The sequence below is a fragment of the Patiria miniata genome, unplaced genomic scaffold (assembly GCF_015706575.1).
Source record: "Patiria miniata isolate m_02_andy unplaced genomic scaffold, ASM1570657v1 HiC_scaffold_5, whole genome shotgun sequence".
NCBI classification, from domain to species: domain Eukaryota; kingdom Metazoa; phylum Echinodermata; class Asteroidea; order Valvatida; family Asterinidae; genus Patiria; species Patiria miniata.
Genome location: NW_024037072.1, coordinates 1,016,207 through 1,037,451, shown reverse-complemented (window position 1 = coordinate 1,037,451; position 21,245 = coordinate 1,016,207). Strand labels below are relative to the sequence as shown.

Here is a 21,245-nt window from a genome sequence, read left to right as displayed (position 1 = left end):
TAAGTTCCACTGCGTTGATGACAACAGAACTTGAAATGTTTGAGACCTTGAACATCTAGACACTTGCGTGTCTGACGGAAATGAATAATAAGTTTGATTGATAGCCCATTAGGTAGATGGGCCTATTGTTCCGTCACATCACTCCACTGGCAGCCCATTTGTCACAAATCGCATTAATCCTATGAACTTTACAAATTACAACATGAATGCTCTGGGTCGTGGTCTTCAATGTCATTCCAAAAAATGTACTTTTGTTTTTTATTAACCTTCTCACTCTTGTACGTTGGGTCTGAGGATGCGGGGTGCAGGGGGGGGGGGGGATCACATTGAACAGACCAGTATGGTGACAACGCCTGGTCATACTTACAATTAGGGTTCATGTTCATGTTCATATCGATGCCACACGACACAGCAGCAGATGTCGTTGGTAGTGTCGTCTGCTGTTGTTGCTGTTGTTGTTGTTGCTGCTGCTGCTGCTGCTGCTGCTGCTGCTGCTGCTGCTGTTGCTGCTGCTGCGGGACCCTTATTGGCTCCTGGATGCCCCTCATGGCCTCGTGCTGGTGATGGGGTATGTGATGTACCAGGGAAGAGGCTACCAGTTCCTGCTGGGCCGGGTAGCCCCCGCCGCTACCCAGCTTCTGTTGGGCAAACTTCTCCACTTTGAACTTGAGTTGGACCCAGCTGCTGGGGCTGGGTGGGGCCGAATCAGAGGGTTCTGTCTTCACTACCCGCTTGTGGGCGTGACCCAGCTTGGGAGAAGGCGGTACATGTAGGTTAGCTGGAAATAAACCAAAAAAAGAAGAAGCTTAAAATCAACCAGTTGCAAAACGATACAATCTAGGATAAAGTTAGTGCATTTTTTAACTCTTTCTAATTGCTGGGGAAACAAATATTTTGACACCCATCTACATATTTATCTCATTACATTACAAAGTGATTATTACATTATTTTACAAACCACTTTCAGCTGTGATTTCTAGGTCAAACACTGTTCATGTTGAGTACAAAACTACAAAAGGATATCTTGTTTCCAATTTACACAGAAAAAAAACTAATCATGTTTGCCTAACATAATTAAGACCCAGCTTAGGTAAGATGTTGCACTTCAACAGGCTTTAAGAAATAAAGTTCTGTTCACATGGACTGGAAGTTCTTTACTGGAGTTATTACAATGACAAAAGATCCAAGGAGAATGCTTAAGAACACATGTACATGTATACACACATAGAACTTTGTTGTTTCTGATGTGAGAACCCAACAGTCATGCACAGTCATGTGCAACTTGGAAGCATCCCCTTTGAACATAAATTTCAACTTTGACACAAGGGACTGACTTGCACCCAAAAAAGGTCAAATACTTTCTTGTACATCAGCCTATAATCCCCTGTTATTCCTACAAATTCTCACAATACAAGCTGCCATTTCCAGAGTTGTTACTTTCACCACCCATCCCTTCCATCAATTCTCCGGTTCCCTTATGATTGCAAAATACCACCACGTCAACCAAAATTCCCCGCAGCTACCGGTTACAAAAGGGCACACCTCATCGTGAATTTGTCACGATAAATTTATGATGCAATCCCCAGAGAGTGTTAACATCTGCTTGGGACTGCCCCGCAACCGCAACCGGGGAAAAAGCCCATGGACTTGTGGTAAGTCCTCCACAAGAAACGACAGACGCTTAGAAGTCCGCGGATGGCACAGTCAACGGTGTATGATCATATGTGTGGTGTCCAGGATAAATTGCAGCACAGCATTGACAACATGCAATCTCTGTCTGTGCTTCCATCCTTTATTTAGTTACAGACACAAAAACTAGTGCGGGATGAGTTTCTGGGCCAGGGAAGTGACTGATTTAATTCATTAGAAAAGGTAGAAAGTAGGGAATTTACAAAATGCAGATTGGTGAGAGCAGGCTGTATTAATAACTCAGTTTCAGTTACAGTAGGGATGGGAAATGGGATATTATTTAAAACTTGAATAAAAACTGGTTGTTTACCAAAACAGATTAGACTTGTAATATTAACATGTAATGATCTCTTGCGCGACAGAGGCCACAGACTGGGACAAGTCTAGTGAAGTGACTGCCTAGTGCAAAAGGCAAAAGTAACAGAGAGACAGCATAAATATGGGTAGGGACTAGCTGTACCTCAGTACCATACATGTGGTTCTCATCAGCCCTGGTATAGTAGACTGTATGTAAACTCTCCCTCTCTCCCCTCAACCCCCCCCCCCCCCCCCCTTCATCATCATTCTCAGTTCCACTTCTTATCATCACTCATCAATCATTTTTGTTAGGGGGGTCCTACTCTAAGGTCAAAGCCAACACCAAGATCTGTGCCCATCAATTGTGGGAAAGTGGCGTCAATTTTACGGCTCTCTGAAGTTCTAGAGCACTGTTGGGGCCTGAGGTGCACAAACAGGCTTCTGTTTGCAGTTTCTTCTTCTACAGAGTCTGCATCCCTGAAATTATAGGAGGATTCACCTGTGATGAGTAAACTACATTATTCAAGCCGACAAAAATTGAACAAGACAGGATACCGTACTTGCAAGAGAGGACTCGGCAAACTGAATGTACCATGTACGTGTTCTACTTCCCAAACCACATACATGTAATGAAAATCGCTACAGCACATAGACGTTTCCCGTGTTAATCAACAAACCACAGCGTTCATGACATCATGACCGACCTTGCATAATTATCACCAGTGATTCCTGCTGGAAATGGCCAAATGCAGGAAAGGAAATGACACCATTCAGAGGATAAGAGCATGAAAACAAAGTTTGATAACCCAGTCTGAAAGCAGGTCACTGTCTGAAACAATCAGGATTATTGTGATGTGTAAGCAAATATATTTAGAACATCTACAAAAAAGAACAAACAAACAAACAAATTGAAATAATTTTGGTGTTTGTTGAAAGGCAGAACTATACAAAGTATGTACGGTACTTAAGAACAACACATCAAAATATGTACAGCCACGGTACAGCATACATGTGAACATGCACATTTGTAATGTACAGTGAATAAACACTTCAATAATTACAGAGAAACTACAACAGGATTTGACCCCCAACAAACCTTAGCCTTGAAGTAGTTAAAAGGCAAATTCTCAAACACCAAATTCAACTTTGTACAGAAATACAACAAACAGAACTTCACTATCAACATTTTGTTCATACAACACAGGCTGTTCAAGTATTTACATACGGTAATTTGTGGTCATAATATTATTGACACTGATACTGATACTGCATGCAATTAATTACTATTTTTCATAGTTTGGTGGTGACTTATGGCCTCAACCGCATAAATCAATTGGCAGGTTCAAAGCCACGCTGGAATGGTTAAACCTGGTCCTTATAGTCGATGGCTGAACCTGAACGATTTCTTAAAGTGGGCAAGAAATTTCTGTGAATCGCTGACAGTTCTTCAGACGCTGAAATTTTGTCAGGACTACATGCAAGTGTGCAACTGCATGAGAATAGACAGTTCCGTGTACACAACTGAAGACATTTCAGTGCAATTCAATTAAAACCAGTAACTGCACAAATCAAAATGATCAGGCAACACTTGTGTTTGGGTTCAAGATACATATTTTAACAACCCCAAAAGTTAAGCAAGCATCTCACATTACAGTTGACACTGTACAATGTGCATGTTCAGTAACCATACCTGTTATGAATATGCAAGTTGTAATTCATTTCAAATTAATACACATTTATCTTCTTGATAATTTCTCCTGACCACGACTGCTCCTTTAATATCACACAGAGGTATCCCCCATCTCCATTCATGGCAACCGCAATTAACATGGAATCCTGGGTACCCCCCCCCCCCCCCCAACTCTCATCCCACAGTCTTGCTTGCCAAACCGCAAGAATGCGTCTCCAGCCGGGGATACACCTCTCTCATCTAATTATGTCTGCGGTCGCTCAGGCATCTTCCCGTTTCTGTCACGCTCCTCGACGCTCAATATTCGACCGAGATCTCTCCTCGTTTCTCCCCTCACTTGCTTCATGAGAAGAGAGGCTTTTCTCGCTCTCTCAGTCCAACCGCAACTCATCACCATGTCTGGTGCCCTGTGGCGATTAAAGAGCTACTGACACCTTTGAACATGCACCAAGACATTTCTCCAAATGACCTTTTTCTTCTTAGCAGATTAATTTTTGGGTTTTACAAAATGTTTTGAAATGCAGTGCTAGGGAAAACGATAATGTTCACGATGCTTGTACATAGTATAGTGTGCGAGCCAAATGTACACACGTGTAGCCTCATGTAACAGGGCTGGTCGTCTCCTGCAGCAGAGAGTTAGAACTACCATACAATAACTCATTTGTTCCGACAGCAGTCGGTTTTTACAATATGAAATAGTCTTCTCATTGTATTCCAGTTCAACTTTTAGCCATATCTTTTAAAAAACAAAGTTCTTTTTTTATAGTTAAGGTTTAAAATAGAAAGGTTATTTTTTATGTGATTGCTTGTTTTATTGGTTTTAATATTTTTAACACGCAAACATTTGATGCTGTGAAGGTAATTGGATGTCCAAGCATGTCTGTATTGTCGAGGCCATTTTTAATTTCCCTGAATGTGATAAAAGTTTATCTATCTATCTATTTGGACATTAAATTTGCAAAATAATATTCACGTTCAACATGTAGGCCTAATTACTTTTTTTATGACCATTTATGAGTGACATCTGTGATGTATCCATGTTAGTCTCCCATTGTGACTAGAATTTAAATCCTTCAATGAAACAACTGTCTGGTTACAAGCACTCCATCAGAAATACTAGAAAGTTCCCCCAGAAAATGCACCAGAATTTATCACATGTGAAAGTCAGGCAGTGATGAATGCCAATTCTTGGGAACTCACAAGCAAACCTCTGTCAACATGATGAACACATCGGACATGATGACACAGAGTTTGGATTTATTGGGGAAGTAATCTATCTACTGTGTAGCTTATCACTGACATACCAGTACTTTACTCTGGCAAAAAGAAACTTGCGTGAGAACGCAAGATTAGGGTCTACAATGTAAGCCAGAAGCTAATTGGAGTGATCAGGCACATGTTCACAAACCCGGTTTTTCCCCTTTTTTTTCATTCAAAGATTTGATCACACCAATGATCCAATGCAATCCCAGGTGCAAAAACCTCACCCCCAAACTAGAGACTGCATAATCTTGAAATAAATGCTGGATTATGTTCAGGTAACCATCAGCATTAAACACCAAATATGGTGGAAGCTGTTTGCACGATTGAATGACAGCCATATCCGGCGTTCAGCAGTTGTTAAAAGTTCTCAAAGGTAGAGTAGATCATTTGTCTTTTAATGCATTTATTTGTTTTGTTTGAAGCAACAAAAGTGCTCAAAATCTAAAGGCGGGGTTGCTAACAACTGACTTGATGAAGGTTTAGCTCTGTGAATGCTTCCGGGTAAACAATATTGTAGGATCTCAATTTCAATTCAAAATTGAAGTGAGTCCAAAATTAGCGTCCGGAACACGTTCTCATTCAGACGATTGCAGATACACAATGTCACACACTGAACTGACAAATAATAACAACCGTGCGCGTGTGTGCGTCGTGTCAACGCTTGCACGAACCCATTCACCGATTTGCCTCATTACAAACCAACTACTAACACCCAAAGGATGATGATGATGATGATTTCTAACTGAAATTTCTGAAAATGCCTCATTTAAGTCTCATCTTTGGAAATAACTTTGTGTTGTTTTCTTCAAAATGCCAGCATGCCAGAAGGAATAATTTTACAGAAAGTTTAGTGCCATTATTTAGGCTAAGTTTTCGACCCAAGTAAGCTTTTTAACAACAATGTGGTCAGTTACTTTTTGGATAGTTGCAAAATGATCTACATTGTGTGTACTCTACACCTTTAACAGTGAATGGGTGAAGGGTATTCTCCTTTTAGTTTTTGGGGAAAGAAACAGTAAAACCCATAGATTGCGGTAAATTTATACATCATTGCAATGGCTTCATTGAACTTTGCACTTTGGAAATTTATACACAATTTTAGATGGGGTCAAAGTCTTAAAAGATAACACAGTAGGCAACAGCTGCACCTACTAAAATCATGAACTCCGACCTCTACACCCAACCCTTTCTTCATACCATTTCTTACTCTGTGTACGTGGCATAGAACACGTACATGTACAGCATTTCTGCACATGTACAAAATGTACATGAATATGTACATGAACATGTGCATGAACATGTGCACAATCCAAGTACATAAATCATGTACACATAAACCCACGTGAATATTTACAACATGTGCATGTATCCTTTCCCAAGCAATCTCCCCACCCATTGTTGCTAAACACAAGGCTCAGTATCCTTGGTGAGATTAGGTCATTTGGGGTCATCTTGTGGTTGAAGGCAAGGCTGACCCCATAACAAGGTCAACTGCACATGCTGTCTGTCAAGTGGAAACAATTTACTGCTAGACAATGGCCTGTTCCATTCTGCATTCAGAGGGGTGGCCCAGCTTTTTATTTGCTGGTGTGCTTAGATCTTAGTTATTGGTTTTGTGCTGTGGCTATAAAAAAGTAAATTAGTTTTCCGTAAAGGGGATCTGCACTTGGGCAAATCTTAAATTAATGTGAAAATGAATGCTAAAACATTTGATTACTGGCTACAACTGAATCAAAGTCACATACTGAACATACACATATACATGTATGTAAATCATCAGGAACGTGTACATGTACACCTTACAAGTTACATGAAGCATGTGTACAGTATACTGAGCATGTAACAGTTTTGGACAAAGACAAAAATAGAACAACTCTTTCAGCACTGCTAATAATGTGAAAAACTGACTAAAATAGAGGGCTGTGCCGAATATTCAAATATTCAAATATTCTGAACGAATACCCAAATACTTGTTTTCAATGTGAATATTCGGAGGTGAAATGCACTGAAATAAAAAGGTGAAAAACAAAATTGCATTCTGTTATTTCCAAGGTGCTGCCAGACACTTAAAGGTAGCTGATAGTGATACATGTGCCCAACAATAAAATGTAGAATCCATAAAAGAATATGGAAATAGTATTTAATGGACAAATAAAATGTGTGCATTCCAATGTGATGATGTAAACTGTGATGAAATAAATTATGATAAAACCTTCATGACATCATTTTTAACTGCAAATTGGATGACCGAAAATCCGCCTTTTGGTATAAGTGAATATTTGAATACTCAATTGAATGCAGGTCAAATATTCAATCATACAAATCGATTCAGCCCTACTAACATATCTTTGACTTTCTTCATTTTTATAAAACCTGCCATTTCGCACAACTCAAGTAAATTAATTTAGGCCCTACATGTACATGTCAGAGACAGTTCACAGGAGACCGTTGTCAATTTTTTTTTTCGATTTCTGTAGACGGGAAATAAAAAAGGGTTCAACCTTACTCTTTTTATTTTTAGTAATCTCCCAGAAGAATGAACTTGTCATAATGTGCCAACCCCCCTTAAAGGGGCACTACCGGTAGGTCCTGAAATCCCCGAAAATTTCATGTTTTGGATTGTTTACTTAGCCTATTTCAAACATCTGGTTGAAAGGAAACCAACCTAATGTCTTACCGTTCCCGAGAAAAGACGAAAAAACCCAGGTTGTTTACATCGGACATGACGGAGTACGAATACGTTTTTGTGTCATTCTCAGTGTACGATATACACGTTGTGTGTCTCGAGAACAGCGGTGACCAATCACCAATGCAAAAAATATGGTTTCTTCAACGTCCGCAAAAGGCGAACACTTTACGAATGAAATCACAACTAGCATCCAAACAGTTCGAATTTATGGGGTCGTAAAAGTGGACCCCGAAATTCGTTTTCGCACACATACAGGTAATACAGGAATAACACAAAAACGCACAGTTTTGAAAGGATAGTTGTGTGGATGTCTATATCCTACTTTAAATGTTCTTTCCGGTTTTACATAATCTCGTTTAAAGCGTGTTTTGTAGCCCAATTGGGCTATTCCAGGACCCAGTGTCCCTTTAACTTTTCAATTCCAACTTCACAACCCAAGATGCGAGGTTCCCCACCACTGAGTGCTTGATATATACTCCAGGGGCCACACAACCATCTTTTCTCAGTGAAACCAGAGCCTGTGCATAGATGAGATGTTGGCATTCATTCAGATCCATTCCATCTGTGTTACAATACCAAGCCATGCCCAGCCTTGACCCCCAGTGCTGAAACCTAAGACTTAGCCACGCTGGAACTTGCAAGAAGAAACTCTGGAGCCCTGTAAAAAGCAGCAGGAGTGAATCTACATGCACCGCGCTGACTCCCACTAGCTTTCTCCCATATTGAGATCTGAAATGGCCGGGATTCTTTTTTCTTCGGATCAGACTTTTCCAAACATGTATCTCAAGAGGATAAAGTCAGGCCAGGCAAATAAAATCTCTGGAATTAGTCCCGTGTGTGACAGCTGGACACATTACAGGATTGGTAAAGGAGATCTGTTAAACCATAGAGCCTTAACATACATGGTTTGCAATGCTGTCGAGTTATTTGGAAATTATGTCAAGGTCAAATTTTTTTTTCCAAGAATGGCCGAGATTTCTTCAGAGACTGGAATGAATTACACGTAGATGTACTATCCAAAGCACACATAGTCATGAAGATACATGTAACACAAGGAATGTTGGCTGACAGTCTAGATAAAATATTTGCAAGATATTCTTATCATAAAGAACCCTTCCCTAAAGCATATATTCTTCCACACAAATCTGTTATCTATTCCACCCGATGCAATTTGGGTTTTTCGCTGACCCCGACAAAAATACGGGACAGGTACGGGTTATACCGGGTCACAAGGTTCAGGCAACCTTTTTGCACCGAGACCCAGTGTCCAGATTCTTTTCCTGGGCTTCAGAATAAAAAAAAAATCATTATTAATTTATGGATTATTCTTTTCATGTACCGGTACATGTCGCTTGGGCTTTTCAAGATGAAGCCTCCATCTATCGATCGATTTCGCTGCCGATGAAAACTGTTTTTGAAATTGAAAACTGCATAAATTTACAAAAAGCCTGCAATGTAATACATGTATAAAAGCCAAGCCATCTCATTTCAAACTAAAAGACAAATACTGTTGAAAATTTGCACATGTACTGTACTGCACAACAAACTTTTCACGTGTATTCAGCTTGCAAACAAGACCAAAAAACCTTCTGCAAACTGTTTACTGACCCGAGTGACCTACAAGTTGTCAACAATACTGGGCCTAAAGCAAGTACATGTAAGCATGTCCATGTATATGGAATTCAAATTCACCAGGTACGGTACATGTACAGGTAGGCAAGATAGAAAGGAAAAGCGGAATTAGATGAAAAAATCCAGCAATCCCATCTGTTGAACTATTGTGGTACATGTACATGTATGTATGTACATATGCACAAACAAACAACTAGCAATTTCAAGAAGGCCATAAATGTATTCGAAAGCACAGCCTTAGAGTACATGCACAAGTAAACGCTCACATTGTGCTGCTCATGATGTCTCAGAATTCCAAAGTATTAAAATGAGGCCATTGGATTTGAAATCCGGGTTCTCTTTTGTCCATTTTTTCCAAACTTAAAAGAGCCACAGGTGAATGTAAATCCACTATTCTGAACCCTCACATGTTAAGTACGCCACTCTAGTCTCTTAAATTCTCAAAACTAGAACTTGTCCAGTGAAGTAAAAAAAACAAGTTGTGAGTAACCAGCCATAGTGTGTGTGTGAAGCCTGCACATGTCATTTTGGCACGTTCCACTCTTCTAATTCAATTAACTCAGTTGCATGGTTTAATTCATGAGCTTGCTACTACAGCACGACTTTGGTAACACTACTCACTGGGCTTGGGGGAAAAATCCTCCGCACTTGAGATATAAAGTCTCCTCAATCCTCAAGTTATTACATTTGTGGGTCAAGTGTGAATACCTGAATATTTCAATTGATCAAACCCTCCCCCTTTGTTTTTTCTTGAAGTTGCAGTTGTGTGGAATTGTTGTAATAATTTGTTATCGGAATGCAGGTGATTGTAAACGGTAACTCAGCAATAATTTTCTAGGGTGTGTGAAAAATCGTTTTTAAATTGGATGATTCAGGATTGTTAGAGTTAACTAATACTGATTGATACACATCGACAGATGTATGTATTCAATATTGAAATTTGGTTTTGATCTTTTTTTGGAGGAATAAAATAATGTTTTGCCACTACAAGAGCATCAGTGCAAAATTCCTTCCAACATTTTTTACATGCTCGTAAACAAAAAATTTAAACACAAGCCACCTACCCCCCCCCCCCCCCCAGGTGGATTACAGTCACCTGAAAACTTCCAGGACTACACAGAGGATTAAAACCAGGGCACTTCACAGGCTTTACTCCCGTCCATGAATATTAATAGAAACGTTCTATTGTGTGGGCCCTACATATGTACTTGGCGCTTGAAACGTCAAGACTAATCATCATATGGTAGAGAGAGTGGTATTAAATCAAGACTGGCATATATGCCTGATTAGACCGATGTAGTCAGGGAATGAACAAAATGTAGGTCATGGGAACGTAGCAGACAGACTGTAGCGAGGGGGCAAGAATTATAACCAGACTATGACACAAAAACATTTCAATTTTTTCTTCCTTCAGTGAAGGGGCAAGGACAAAAAACTCAGAATTTTTTAATTCATTTATTATTGCAAAAGTCAAGCCTGATTCCCAACGCCAGAATTGGTCAGAAAAGCAGGACATTTTCAAGTCTCTTTGTTATTTCTAGTACTGCACAAAATGCAAGTCTGCATTAAAAATAAAATGCTGATAATCAGTTCCTCAGGCTACCGGGTAAATCATATCAATTTGAATAGCCCTTGTTTTTTTCCTTTTACATGCAAATAATGTGTCAGAAATGAGGTAAATGTGTTTAGAGCAAAAAAGACCCAAAAGAGCATCTTTACATGTAGAATCTCAGAACATTTATTTAGTCTAGTCTGTGTTGCGCAGAAAATAAAACTAAAGGATTTGTTTGATGTCTTGCTTCGATCGCACCAAGGACAAGAAACAAGTACTGTACTTTACTCAAGGAGACAACGAGTCACATGAGAGAACTACAGCAGCTGAGTGAGGTCTTCTGAAGCAATCCTAAATGCTAATCTATGGAAATGTGACTAGATTCCACTGAATAAATAATCAGACATCATGACTATGACCCATTGCGCTGCACTTTCCCCACAATTAACTCTGGTCATTTTGTCTTCTTCCATATATACAAAGGTCAGGAGCAATCAGATTACACTTGCTCTACCTTTGCTCTTCAAAATATTCTTTTTCTTCTTTTCTCCAAACAAATTTTCTTTAAACAGGAAATGGCAACTTTTTTTCTATTTTGAACGATTTCAACCCTCTAAAGATACGCTTTTAGTTTGGGTCGCTTTTGCACGCCGCCCATAACATACAAAAAGATATGTTTAAATATTCAAAATTTGCACAGCTAATATTCCATATTAAAAACGGCAGAATTATTTTGTTCGATGTCTCGTTCAAAAGTGAATAACTTTTGTATTTTAGAAATTTAAAAACAATCTATTCTGCCGAGTGGAACTCAAAAATAGCACGGCGACAGCAACTTCAAATAAGCCTGTGCTAACAATGGGATATCTTTCAAGCATTGTTCTAAAATAGGGCACTTCTAACTAGCAATTACACTATTTTTAAACACATTGTTATTTGTCACATGTTCACGATCATGAACAATGCACACCTAGACCTTTGAACTGTTCCACATAAAAAAATTATTTATGGCTTTTCACCTTTACTTTATTAGTGTAGCTAACTTTAACTTCAACAGATCACTTCTAACTCTTTATCAGTTGGAAAAACATAGCCCAGAACAATGTCACTGTGCATTTTGTATAACATTAACCACACACATTGATTAGTTTCCCATATGTTCATGCATACATTGTGTGGTACACTTTGAACTTCACCTACATTTTGTAATAACATTAACCACACACAGTGATACCGGTAAGTTTCCATATGTTCATGCATACCAGTACAATTTGAACTTCACCTACATACATTACTGTACCTGTATTCCTAGTTAACATGGCTACTTCAAACAAATTGGAACACTCCTCCATACAACTAAAAAAGTTCTTAAAAAAATACCTGAACATGTGTATGAACTTACAAAAAAAAATGACATTTTTTCTTCTTAAATTATGCAATTTAAGAGAGCACATGAAAAAGGACATGTACATGTATATGGATAATATATAATGGTGTATAGTTTTTGCCATGTACTGTACATGTACACATTCACGTACATATACACGAGTAACTTAATTGTGGGGGAAATGATGTCATACAATGCCCTGTTCCGATTGGCTGGCTTTGTCAGATGAGGACCCCACCAATCCAAACATTGGGCCCGGGTGCATGACCTGAATTCAGTGAGCATAGAATTTTTTTCTTCAATGTGAGTGGCTATTATTAGAAGGAGGGCAACAAAAAATGAAAAACTTGATATTAAACTCACGTCTGATAAATCAAATAGAATGATGAATGGGTCCGTGTGTGTCTGGGGTCTGTTTGTGTTAGGACAGAGAGGGATTACGTCCTAACTTTTGCGTTGCCTAGATATTAAGTCACTTGTATATGACCCACATATGCTAGGTTGGGAGACCACTGCACTGATTTTGAAGAATAAATGCGAGCACCATACAACACAATCACTCTCCCACCTCCCCAATAAAAGAGGACAATCTGAAGTTGAACGTCTAGCCAACATGCAGTATATTTTCAATGGTTGTGCTTTAACCTCCTGCTGTCTGAACAGTCACAGACAGTAAAATAAAATCAATCCTCTTCCCCTGCCATGCCTTTTACACAGGCTAGCCACCAACAGTCAGATCATATTTCAAGCAAGCACTTTGACTAGTCAAATTCAGTCAACAGACAAAATCAGGCAAGTGGTAAGCACAGCTGTCTTATCAATCACCTACAGTCAAAGTATAGTGTTAATTAAACAGTCACTCACAGCCAGTTAATCCTGCTTTGTAGGCTGGGAGGTCTGAACCGTTAAAAACAGTCACTTGATTGAAAGGACAACTTTGCACAGAATGTATGTTTGCATAGTTGTGAATGGATGCAAATGTTATTTGGGGCAACATATCTGAATAACAAATACAAGTAAATGCAGACACATACAATGTATAATGTATCGGTATGTTTACACCTACCTTACAGTACAAATGTACATGTATGCAAAGGTGTTTGTGTTTAAAAGAAACTTTCACCTGCTATTCCTTAATTTTATTTTTATTTATCACTGCTACATGTACGATTTCAACATCAATTTCAACAACCACCAAAAGGTACATGTAGACGAACATGTACATGGACAATTTACATGTTAACTGTAGAGAGGTAGCAAGTGTATCATTCTATGATCAATTAAAAACACAACCATCTAACCGTTTCATGTGAAACATGTATGTATATATGGCTGTCTACCAAACATCTGGTTTCAGAAGATACAATGAACATGAAATACATATACCCTGTATACACAAAGAAACCCAACACTTTTTACTGAACTGTATCTGACTCTGTTCATTGTCTATTCATAATTGTACAAATTTGCATCATGTATAAATGTACATGGTATTCAGAAGGAAAGACTGAAAGGGTTTTCATAACAGGAATTAAAACTAGAAATGTAATTCACTGTGAACATACATGTACGTTACATGTTCACAGCACAAGTACATGTACACGTACAGAATAGGAAGCACTTCTGTTCAACCCACCAAAAATGTTCCAATATTACTACCTGCAACATTAGAAAAATCCTCAGTGCAATTACACATTGTATGAGCATGCCCGTATGCGCATTGATGTCACCAGAAGGTCAGCGATTAATTATCCAAAGAGACTGGCTCTGACGTCAATTAATTCTCATCGGCTCAAGGAGGCGCATTTAGGTCACCGCAAGCGTAAACCCGGGTGGGGGGAAGGTCGACAGGAAGTTTGTTCTCATTTTCCCGGCGCAAATGCCCGTAGACTTGTCCAGCCGGAATCTACTCTGCTCAAGTGGTAGGGATAGGGAACGGAAGAACCAGGCTAGATAGAGGGGGAGGGGGAGGGGGCTTATGAGGTAGAGAGAGGCACGGAACTTCTTGTGAAGGATGGGGATGTGAAAGGGGAAGCCCGTAGGACTGATATGGGGGAAGCATAAATATGTGCCAATAGCCTTGTCCGTTCTGCAACCTCACAGGAGAGATACACATTTCAGTACATGCACACTGCTCTCTTCAATGATACTTTGTTTCACTCTTTATTTAACCCTACCGGTAGGTACATGAAGCTTTCATGTCATATTTGGCTAGGAACCTTAGTGAATCTTCAAGAATTTGCTAATCATGGTATTTTCTTTCAACCTATTTAATGATATTAAGGGGCATCAAGCTCTGTGGAAACCAACACTGTGGCTGGGCTCTGCCTTCCTCATTCCTTCAAAATCCTCCTGAAAACCTCCAGGTGGATTTTATGGGGTCTGGGAGGGTTAACTTTGGAAGAAATACATTTTTTTTTACCGTGTACATTATTTAAAGTGTTGCCAAAACCAAAGAGGAACGACAACCATAATGGTTACTACCATGGAAATAGGTACATACATGTTGGTTTAATTACAAGTAGATTGACAGGGGTTCTAACAACCTTCTAATCAGTGGAACACAAATTTCCAAAATTTGCAGATATTTATCATTATGGCCCAGCCAAGTCCTTACACTAAACAAATCAAAGAAAAGATAAACCAGCTTGGTCTTCAATCTGTTACATTAAAATGGGAGGAGACGAGACGAAGGCCTGATTAAGGGGTTGCCAGGGGCAACCAGGGTTGAAGTCGGTGAGCAGACACCGAGCCAGACACAGGACCATGACTAGGAGTAGGATGACGTGCCATGTGATGGTTTGGAATGATTCATCCATCAGCTGGAGGAGAGAGTGAGCCAAGTAAATGAAACACATCCATAATGATTCAAGGGCAAGGTCTAGATTCAAATGGCCTTCCAATCATCTCTACCGGTAGGCTGGTTGGATAGTTTGTCAATTTGGATAAGACAACATTTAGACAACGCTAAATAAAAAGGATACTGCAACAGTATTTTCGTTCTATTTCATTTTCTTTCCACGACAAAAGCACAGGTATTTTGAAAGCCAGCTGTTACAATTTTTTTCTTTTCAGTTCATTTAAACTATGAAAAATGCTAACTTGGGAATATGTTCAGTTTCTGGCACAAGGTTATTTGATTAATTAGTATAGAAGTAAACAAACCTGTTTGTTTCCAGGCCTGTAGTCAAATAAAGCGAACCAAACTACGCTCCCCAAAATGCACTTTAAATGACAGTTCTGATGCAAGCATCAGTGAACAAACACAGCCCCCCCCCCTTCCCCTCACACACAAGTGCGGCTCTTTCACTATCAGAGTTCCAAAGGCCAGGCGTGATGTGGCAACGAACTGTCCCATGTGAATGATTAACTTGACCCCAGGAATAGAAGCAGGTTAATGCCAAACAACTTCATAAGTAATTCATGAACCCTGATGGTCCCCTCTCTCAGCAAACTCCATGTGAACGGCCACACAACCCAGTGAACTTTATCTCGACATGCATGTCATTAAGGTTTGTGCTGGACAAAGTACAACACTAAAGTTCTGCAAAAGATACATGTCATAATTTGAACAGAACCCTAAAAGAGCATTATGAAGCCTTTTTGTGTTATTTACCACAAGGCAGATGTGAACTAAATTTGTGACACTCCACTCCAGCACAAAAAACAATCGGAAGTCACACGGCCGCATTTCCGTCAGATTTTGTCCAATTCCCATATATCCTAATCCTACACATCATTTGAAATCATATATTCAATGAGCTTAAAATTGCAGTTTTCAAAGATTGGTCAAAGTGACTGGTGTTGCGCTGTAGGGTTAGTGAGGCACATTCTAGTAAAAACTCAAATTGAACATGAGCTGTACATGTACAGTACACTGTAATGAGCGTGATAATGTGCAATTAAAACACTTTTTTTCAGAACAAAGATCATTACAGGCTGAATGGCTTATAAACAGATGTCCAATTTTGCCAGAATTTCCCCTGACCAGGAACTTGACATAAAGTTCATGGCCGACTGGTCTTCCTGTTGCCATTCCAACTGCAGCTGCAAGGTTACCGTAGTGAAAATGTCAAATTAAATTGTTGGCCCTTCCAAGTTCCAGCCAACCAACCCTGGTGTGGCTATAGCAAGTAGCAGTTTTCGCACAATTTTCCAAAATATTTTGTAGTTTTCGTACAATTTGAACTTGGATTCACAAATAAGTCTATAACACGTTTGTTTCCCAGTGACTACTACATGTACCGGTATGACAGTGATTTTTCGTTTTTTCATGTCTGATATCTTTAAAACATTAACTCACTCCCTACTCTAGGCATTTTTGAAAGGCAACTTTTTCAATCCTTTTAAAATCTACCACTTGTTTACGTGTGCTTTTTTAATTTTAGGGACATCTTTACCCGTTTTGGAGACTGAACAGCACTTTCCTAATTCCTACATATACAAAAATCCTTTCAGACCCTCCTAACGAAGTGGATTTAAATGATATTGGGCAAACTTACTACAATATTACTACACTGATTGTGAAAGGGACACATTTTAAGTTTTAATGCCAAATATTTGGAACTCGATTTAGTGTAATAAATATTTTTTCCCTTTTCTCTGAATTAGAGACACAATCACATCATTTGATGTTTTGAATTTAAAAGTGTTTATGAATCAATTGGTCCTACAAAGATACTTCAAGACTAGTATGACAATTTGACAAAATATTTCTAATTTTCAGGGAATCACACTTCAAACACAACACAATACTGTATGAATTAAGATTGATTTGTTCTTTCTGTGCTAAAAATCTGAATTAGAATCATAATAAAGTTAAAACTTACGGGCTTCAGGCATCTTTAGTGGCATTTGTTCCTTGTGTCACCAAAATAAACAAGACAAGAAAAAGTTGGAAGGCAAACTCCCCGAATAACACCAGGCACGGATAGAAGCGACCGTCACGAGAGGAGAGACCCGTCACGAGAGGAGAGACCCGTCACGAGAGGAGATCGTCACCAGAGAAGAGGACTCCAGAAATGTATGGATCACAATGATGAATATGCACGCCCAAATAGGCGATAGGTAAGTTATTTCAAAGGAGCAATCCGAAAGATATTCAGGTTCTGGCGAGCAAATCTTGTCCTGAGATCTTGGCGATGAGAACTGTATGGATCCTGTGCAGTCAATGTAACTCGGGACTTGGCTGTAGTGTCTACCAACTAGCAGGAGAGAGCTTTGTTAAGTGCAGGAGTCATAGGGTCAAACAGTAAAGGCCTACTGGAAGAGAAGTGCGGTACACACCAAGCACATACAGCCTAGTATTACAGGCACACATGTGCGGATAGCAGCAGGGTTGGTTCAAACAGGAACAGCTTCACATGGCATCACACGGCACAATCAGGGACAAAAATAATCCTATGGAATCAGAGCATTTTACTGGAATTACACAACTGGTTACTCCGTGGCTACACTACAGTGTACATAATATATAAAAAAAGATGAAAGGAAAAACCGCACCGATACACACACACACATTCACAGGACTATGTACAAACTGTACATGTGGTCTGGGTCACAAACCACTCAGAGCTGGTTGGAGATGTGTGTGAGTGGCGCTATTGCTGGGTTAGAGCATTAGGGTCTACGGGTCGATGGATCGATGAATGGAGTCTGCTCAGTGAGTCTACTGACTGCCCTCAACGTGTGCGTGCCGCGCACACTACACTCCACTGCTGCTCAAGCCACAATGAATGACCTTTACTGCTCTCTCATCATCATCATGACCGTGTGTGTATAAATACCCACACAGCTGGGCCATGTTGGCATTTCAAGGGCGTCTAAGTCCAAGGCCCCTTAGGCCTGTAGGAAATGGCTACCTTGTAAACACACACACCCACCCACTGGGTAACCTGATGCCCTATTATTGGCCCCTAACACAAAAGGAAAGGTGGACCATTGCCAGGAAGGGATTGTAAGGTCATCACCATCATTAATATCAGTTTCCTCAGGTTTATAACATCGCACAATAAGGACAGGAAAAAATACCTAGAAAGATGTAATCAAAACGTAAAACTCACCATTTAGTCAGAAAGCAAAGTAGCTCATTACCAGTATGGATTCAGGCATTTTTTTTCATATACTTTTGAATGTCAGCAATGTTACAAATGACTACCCACCAGCAGAACGAAATATAACAACAGAACATTATTGTCCAAGCCACATCTCCTATATGTACCGGTACATTAACTTCCTAAATGTATGAATGAATAGATTCCACATTAAAAATTACCACAACACACTTTAAATTATTCAGAACTACATGTAATTGTGCGTACACGTATATGCTACAATACTGACTACTTTCAAATCAACTTTACATCGAGACTTCTGGGTTTTTTAACCAAGGGTATATACCCATATACATGTACATGTATCCCAAATAATTGTTTTAATCACATGCACTTGTACATTGTACCATTATTACCACATTGATGATTTTCAATGGGCAATACTGTGTACATATGTTTGTAATTAGGTTTGTTCTACGAAAACCAAACAATGTCATTCACATAACCAGCTTTGAACTCACTTGAGACTTAGCTACCGGTATTGTGAATTGCGGTTTATGGCATTTGAACAATGTTAATTGTATGGTTTTCCATCCGGTTTGATTCCTATCAATGACTCAGACGGATTGTAAACACTATCCCTGCCTACATCTACACAAAAAATGAATGAAAGCTTTTTTCCTTGGAAAGACTGGGACTTTACAATGTGTACAAAAACTAGTAAATGTAGTGTAAACGGAAAGAACGATCTGGGAACTGTGGGGGAAATACACAAAAAGCTAACAGGAGACAACTGCAAGAATAAAGCAAAACTGTAGGAATAAAGCACTCTGAATGTTTATGTACATGTACGTACAGTATGAATTACAATTTGCTACACAAACAGTCAACTAATTTCATGATTTATTTCTACATTTGTAAGTTGAAAACAAAATTGCTTGTACGGGTATTTCAGTAGGCCTAGATAAAACACAAGAATTTATTATAAAGGCTTAGAAACAACAATAATGTTGTTTTAACAGAACAGATGGACAATTTTGCCCGGAATTCAGTTTCAGACCAGACACTAATGTCTCTCTTACAGGAAATACCGGTATGTTGGATTACCATGGAGTACGTGTTCTCATGACAGCATAATGCATGCACAGTGTAATTACTTTGATATGTCAGTTCTGATCAAATCAAAAATGAAATCAAATGTCTGATTCAAACCGTATCAAATTTCGGAACGGTAATTTTAAAACCTTTTTCTGATGAACATATATTGCTCACAAACCCTTGTTTAATCATTTAATGTCTCAGATGAGACACTCTGAAATTGCGAGACTCGTTCAGGACAACCTAATTATAAAGAACACTAAACTGAAAAAGAGAAAATGAAGGAAGACTCACCAACTTACGAATGTTCTCACTCAATGAAATGTTGACAGGGAAGTGGTCAAAACCTGCAGAACGGTAAGAAGTTTATAAATCACATTATTTTATACCCAATTTATATTGTAAAAATTACTACTTGTCCCTTTTGTAATCTGGCTCAGTTTTCACTGAAAATCTCACACTTGCTTTCAGCTGAAAGGAAGAAACGATCATGTTATTCACAAATTTATATCAACAAGCATGAAATGGCATCACTTACAATTGAAATACACACATGTACATTTGACAGAAAGAGCACTGTACTGGTATATTACCAAACTAGCCTGCCCAAACACAATTTTCAGGCCAATTTTCTATAATGTAACAAATTTATCAAGTACACGAACATGAATATTGAAATTTCAGAAATGAAATTTTACTGACTAAAAAAAGAGGAGTCCCTACTGATACATAAGAAACAAAACATGTGCATGCCCTAAACCAATGAAGTACTACGCACCTCAAAACAAAACGTTCCTTATGCCGTTCAAAAATTGATGACGGACAGAAACACGAAGCATCCGGCGCCAAAATGCCACACCATGCAGTTTAATCTCCTCACATAATACGTGCTGTCTTTTGTTTTTTAATGATTCCACAGTCTCTTCCACCACGTCATAAAAAAAATTGAATACACGCACACTGTAATCTGACTGTGAATCATAATAACTGACTGCCCATGACATCAGGGGATTACGTAACCAGAGAGTCAATTTGCATAGAATGCAGACAACTCGGTTCTGCTGAAATAAAAGGTCAGTCAGGTCAGCCATGCCTGACCACTGAACAGGGTTGGCTGTCGTGTGGCTTATGGACATCACAAACTGACCGTTAGAACACGGACATGCATTCATGCGGGCATTTTGGTACTTGATGTGCTAATCCGGAATCTCTGTGGGTGCTCAGGGAGTGTCCAATTACATGTTTGTTTGTTTTTCGTTCATCAAACTCCTAGTCTACAGTTTCTACCACCAATTCATGTGTGAAAACAAAGTTGCTGACTTAATTTTTGGAGGATATTCCGAATGTTTGATTTAAATAATTAAAATAATAATTTTGAAAAACAACAGTCATTAAAATATGTTTTCTCATTACATGCATATAGAGCAATACTTTACTTTGTACGAAAACCTCAATAAAAAAAAATCTTGATTAAACCTTTTCTAACAAATTGGAGTGCAGTGGACTGATGTAGCAAAGGAAGAATGACTTTGAATGTGCTCAACTTCAAATGTAAATTGCTGAATTCTGACAAAATGTCATGAGTGACCTCAAAAACAGTAAAATATTCAGCCATGGAACAAAGGCAAACTGTTAACACCCATAAATTTATGTTCCCGCTTTTCGACTCTGAGAAAACAAACACATCCAAGTACAGTAAAAGGTATTTCCAAGTATTCTGGCATTGATGTGTCTTTCAAAGCCCCCAGTATTTGTTTAGTATTCCTGCCAAGTTGAGCATGTGAATTGATGTGATCCAAGCCCAGTAACTTGCTTTCTTTTTACAAACTCTCCTTCAGGAACCTGGATGGAAGGATACATGAACTGACAGTGAGGACTAAATCATAAACTTCTTC

The 21,245-nt window shown here is 39.0% G+C and overlaps 1 protein-coding gene across 2 annotated transcripts in view; it reads right to left on the bottom strand.

Moving 5' to 3' along the window:
- Positions 1-18,384, bottom strand: part of LOC119740356 (retinoic acid receptor beta-like) — a 48,236-nt gene extending 29,852 nt beyond the window's left edge. Inside the window, exons 1-2 of one of the 2 annotated variants that reach the window (XM_038215624.1) lie at positions 17,029-18,384; positions 368-778 (exon numbers count right to left, since the gene is read on the bottom strand). In XM_038215624.1, coding sequence (XP_038071552.1) covers positions 368-778; positions 17,029-17,053 — 436 coding nt within the window. In that variant the 5' untranslated portion in view covers positions 17,054-18,384. The remainder of the gene's footprint in view (positions 1-367; positions 779-17,028) is intronic. The other variant, XM_038215623.1, reaches the window with a different exon arrangement.
- Positions 18,385-21,245: the final 2,861 nt, after the last annotated feature.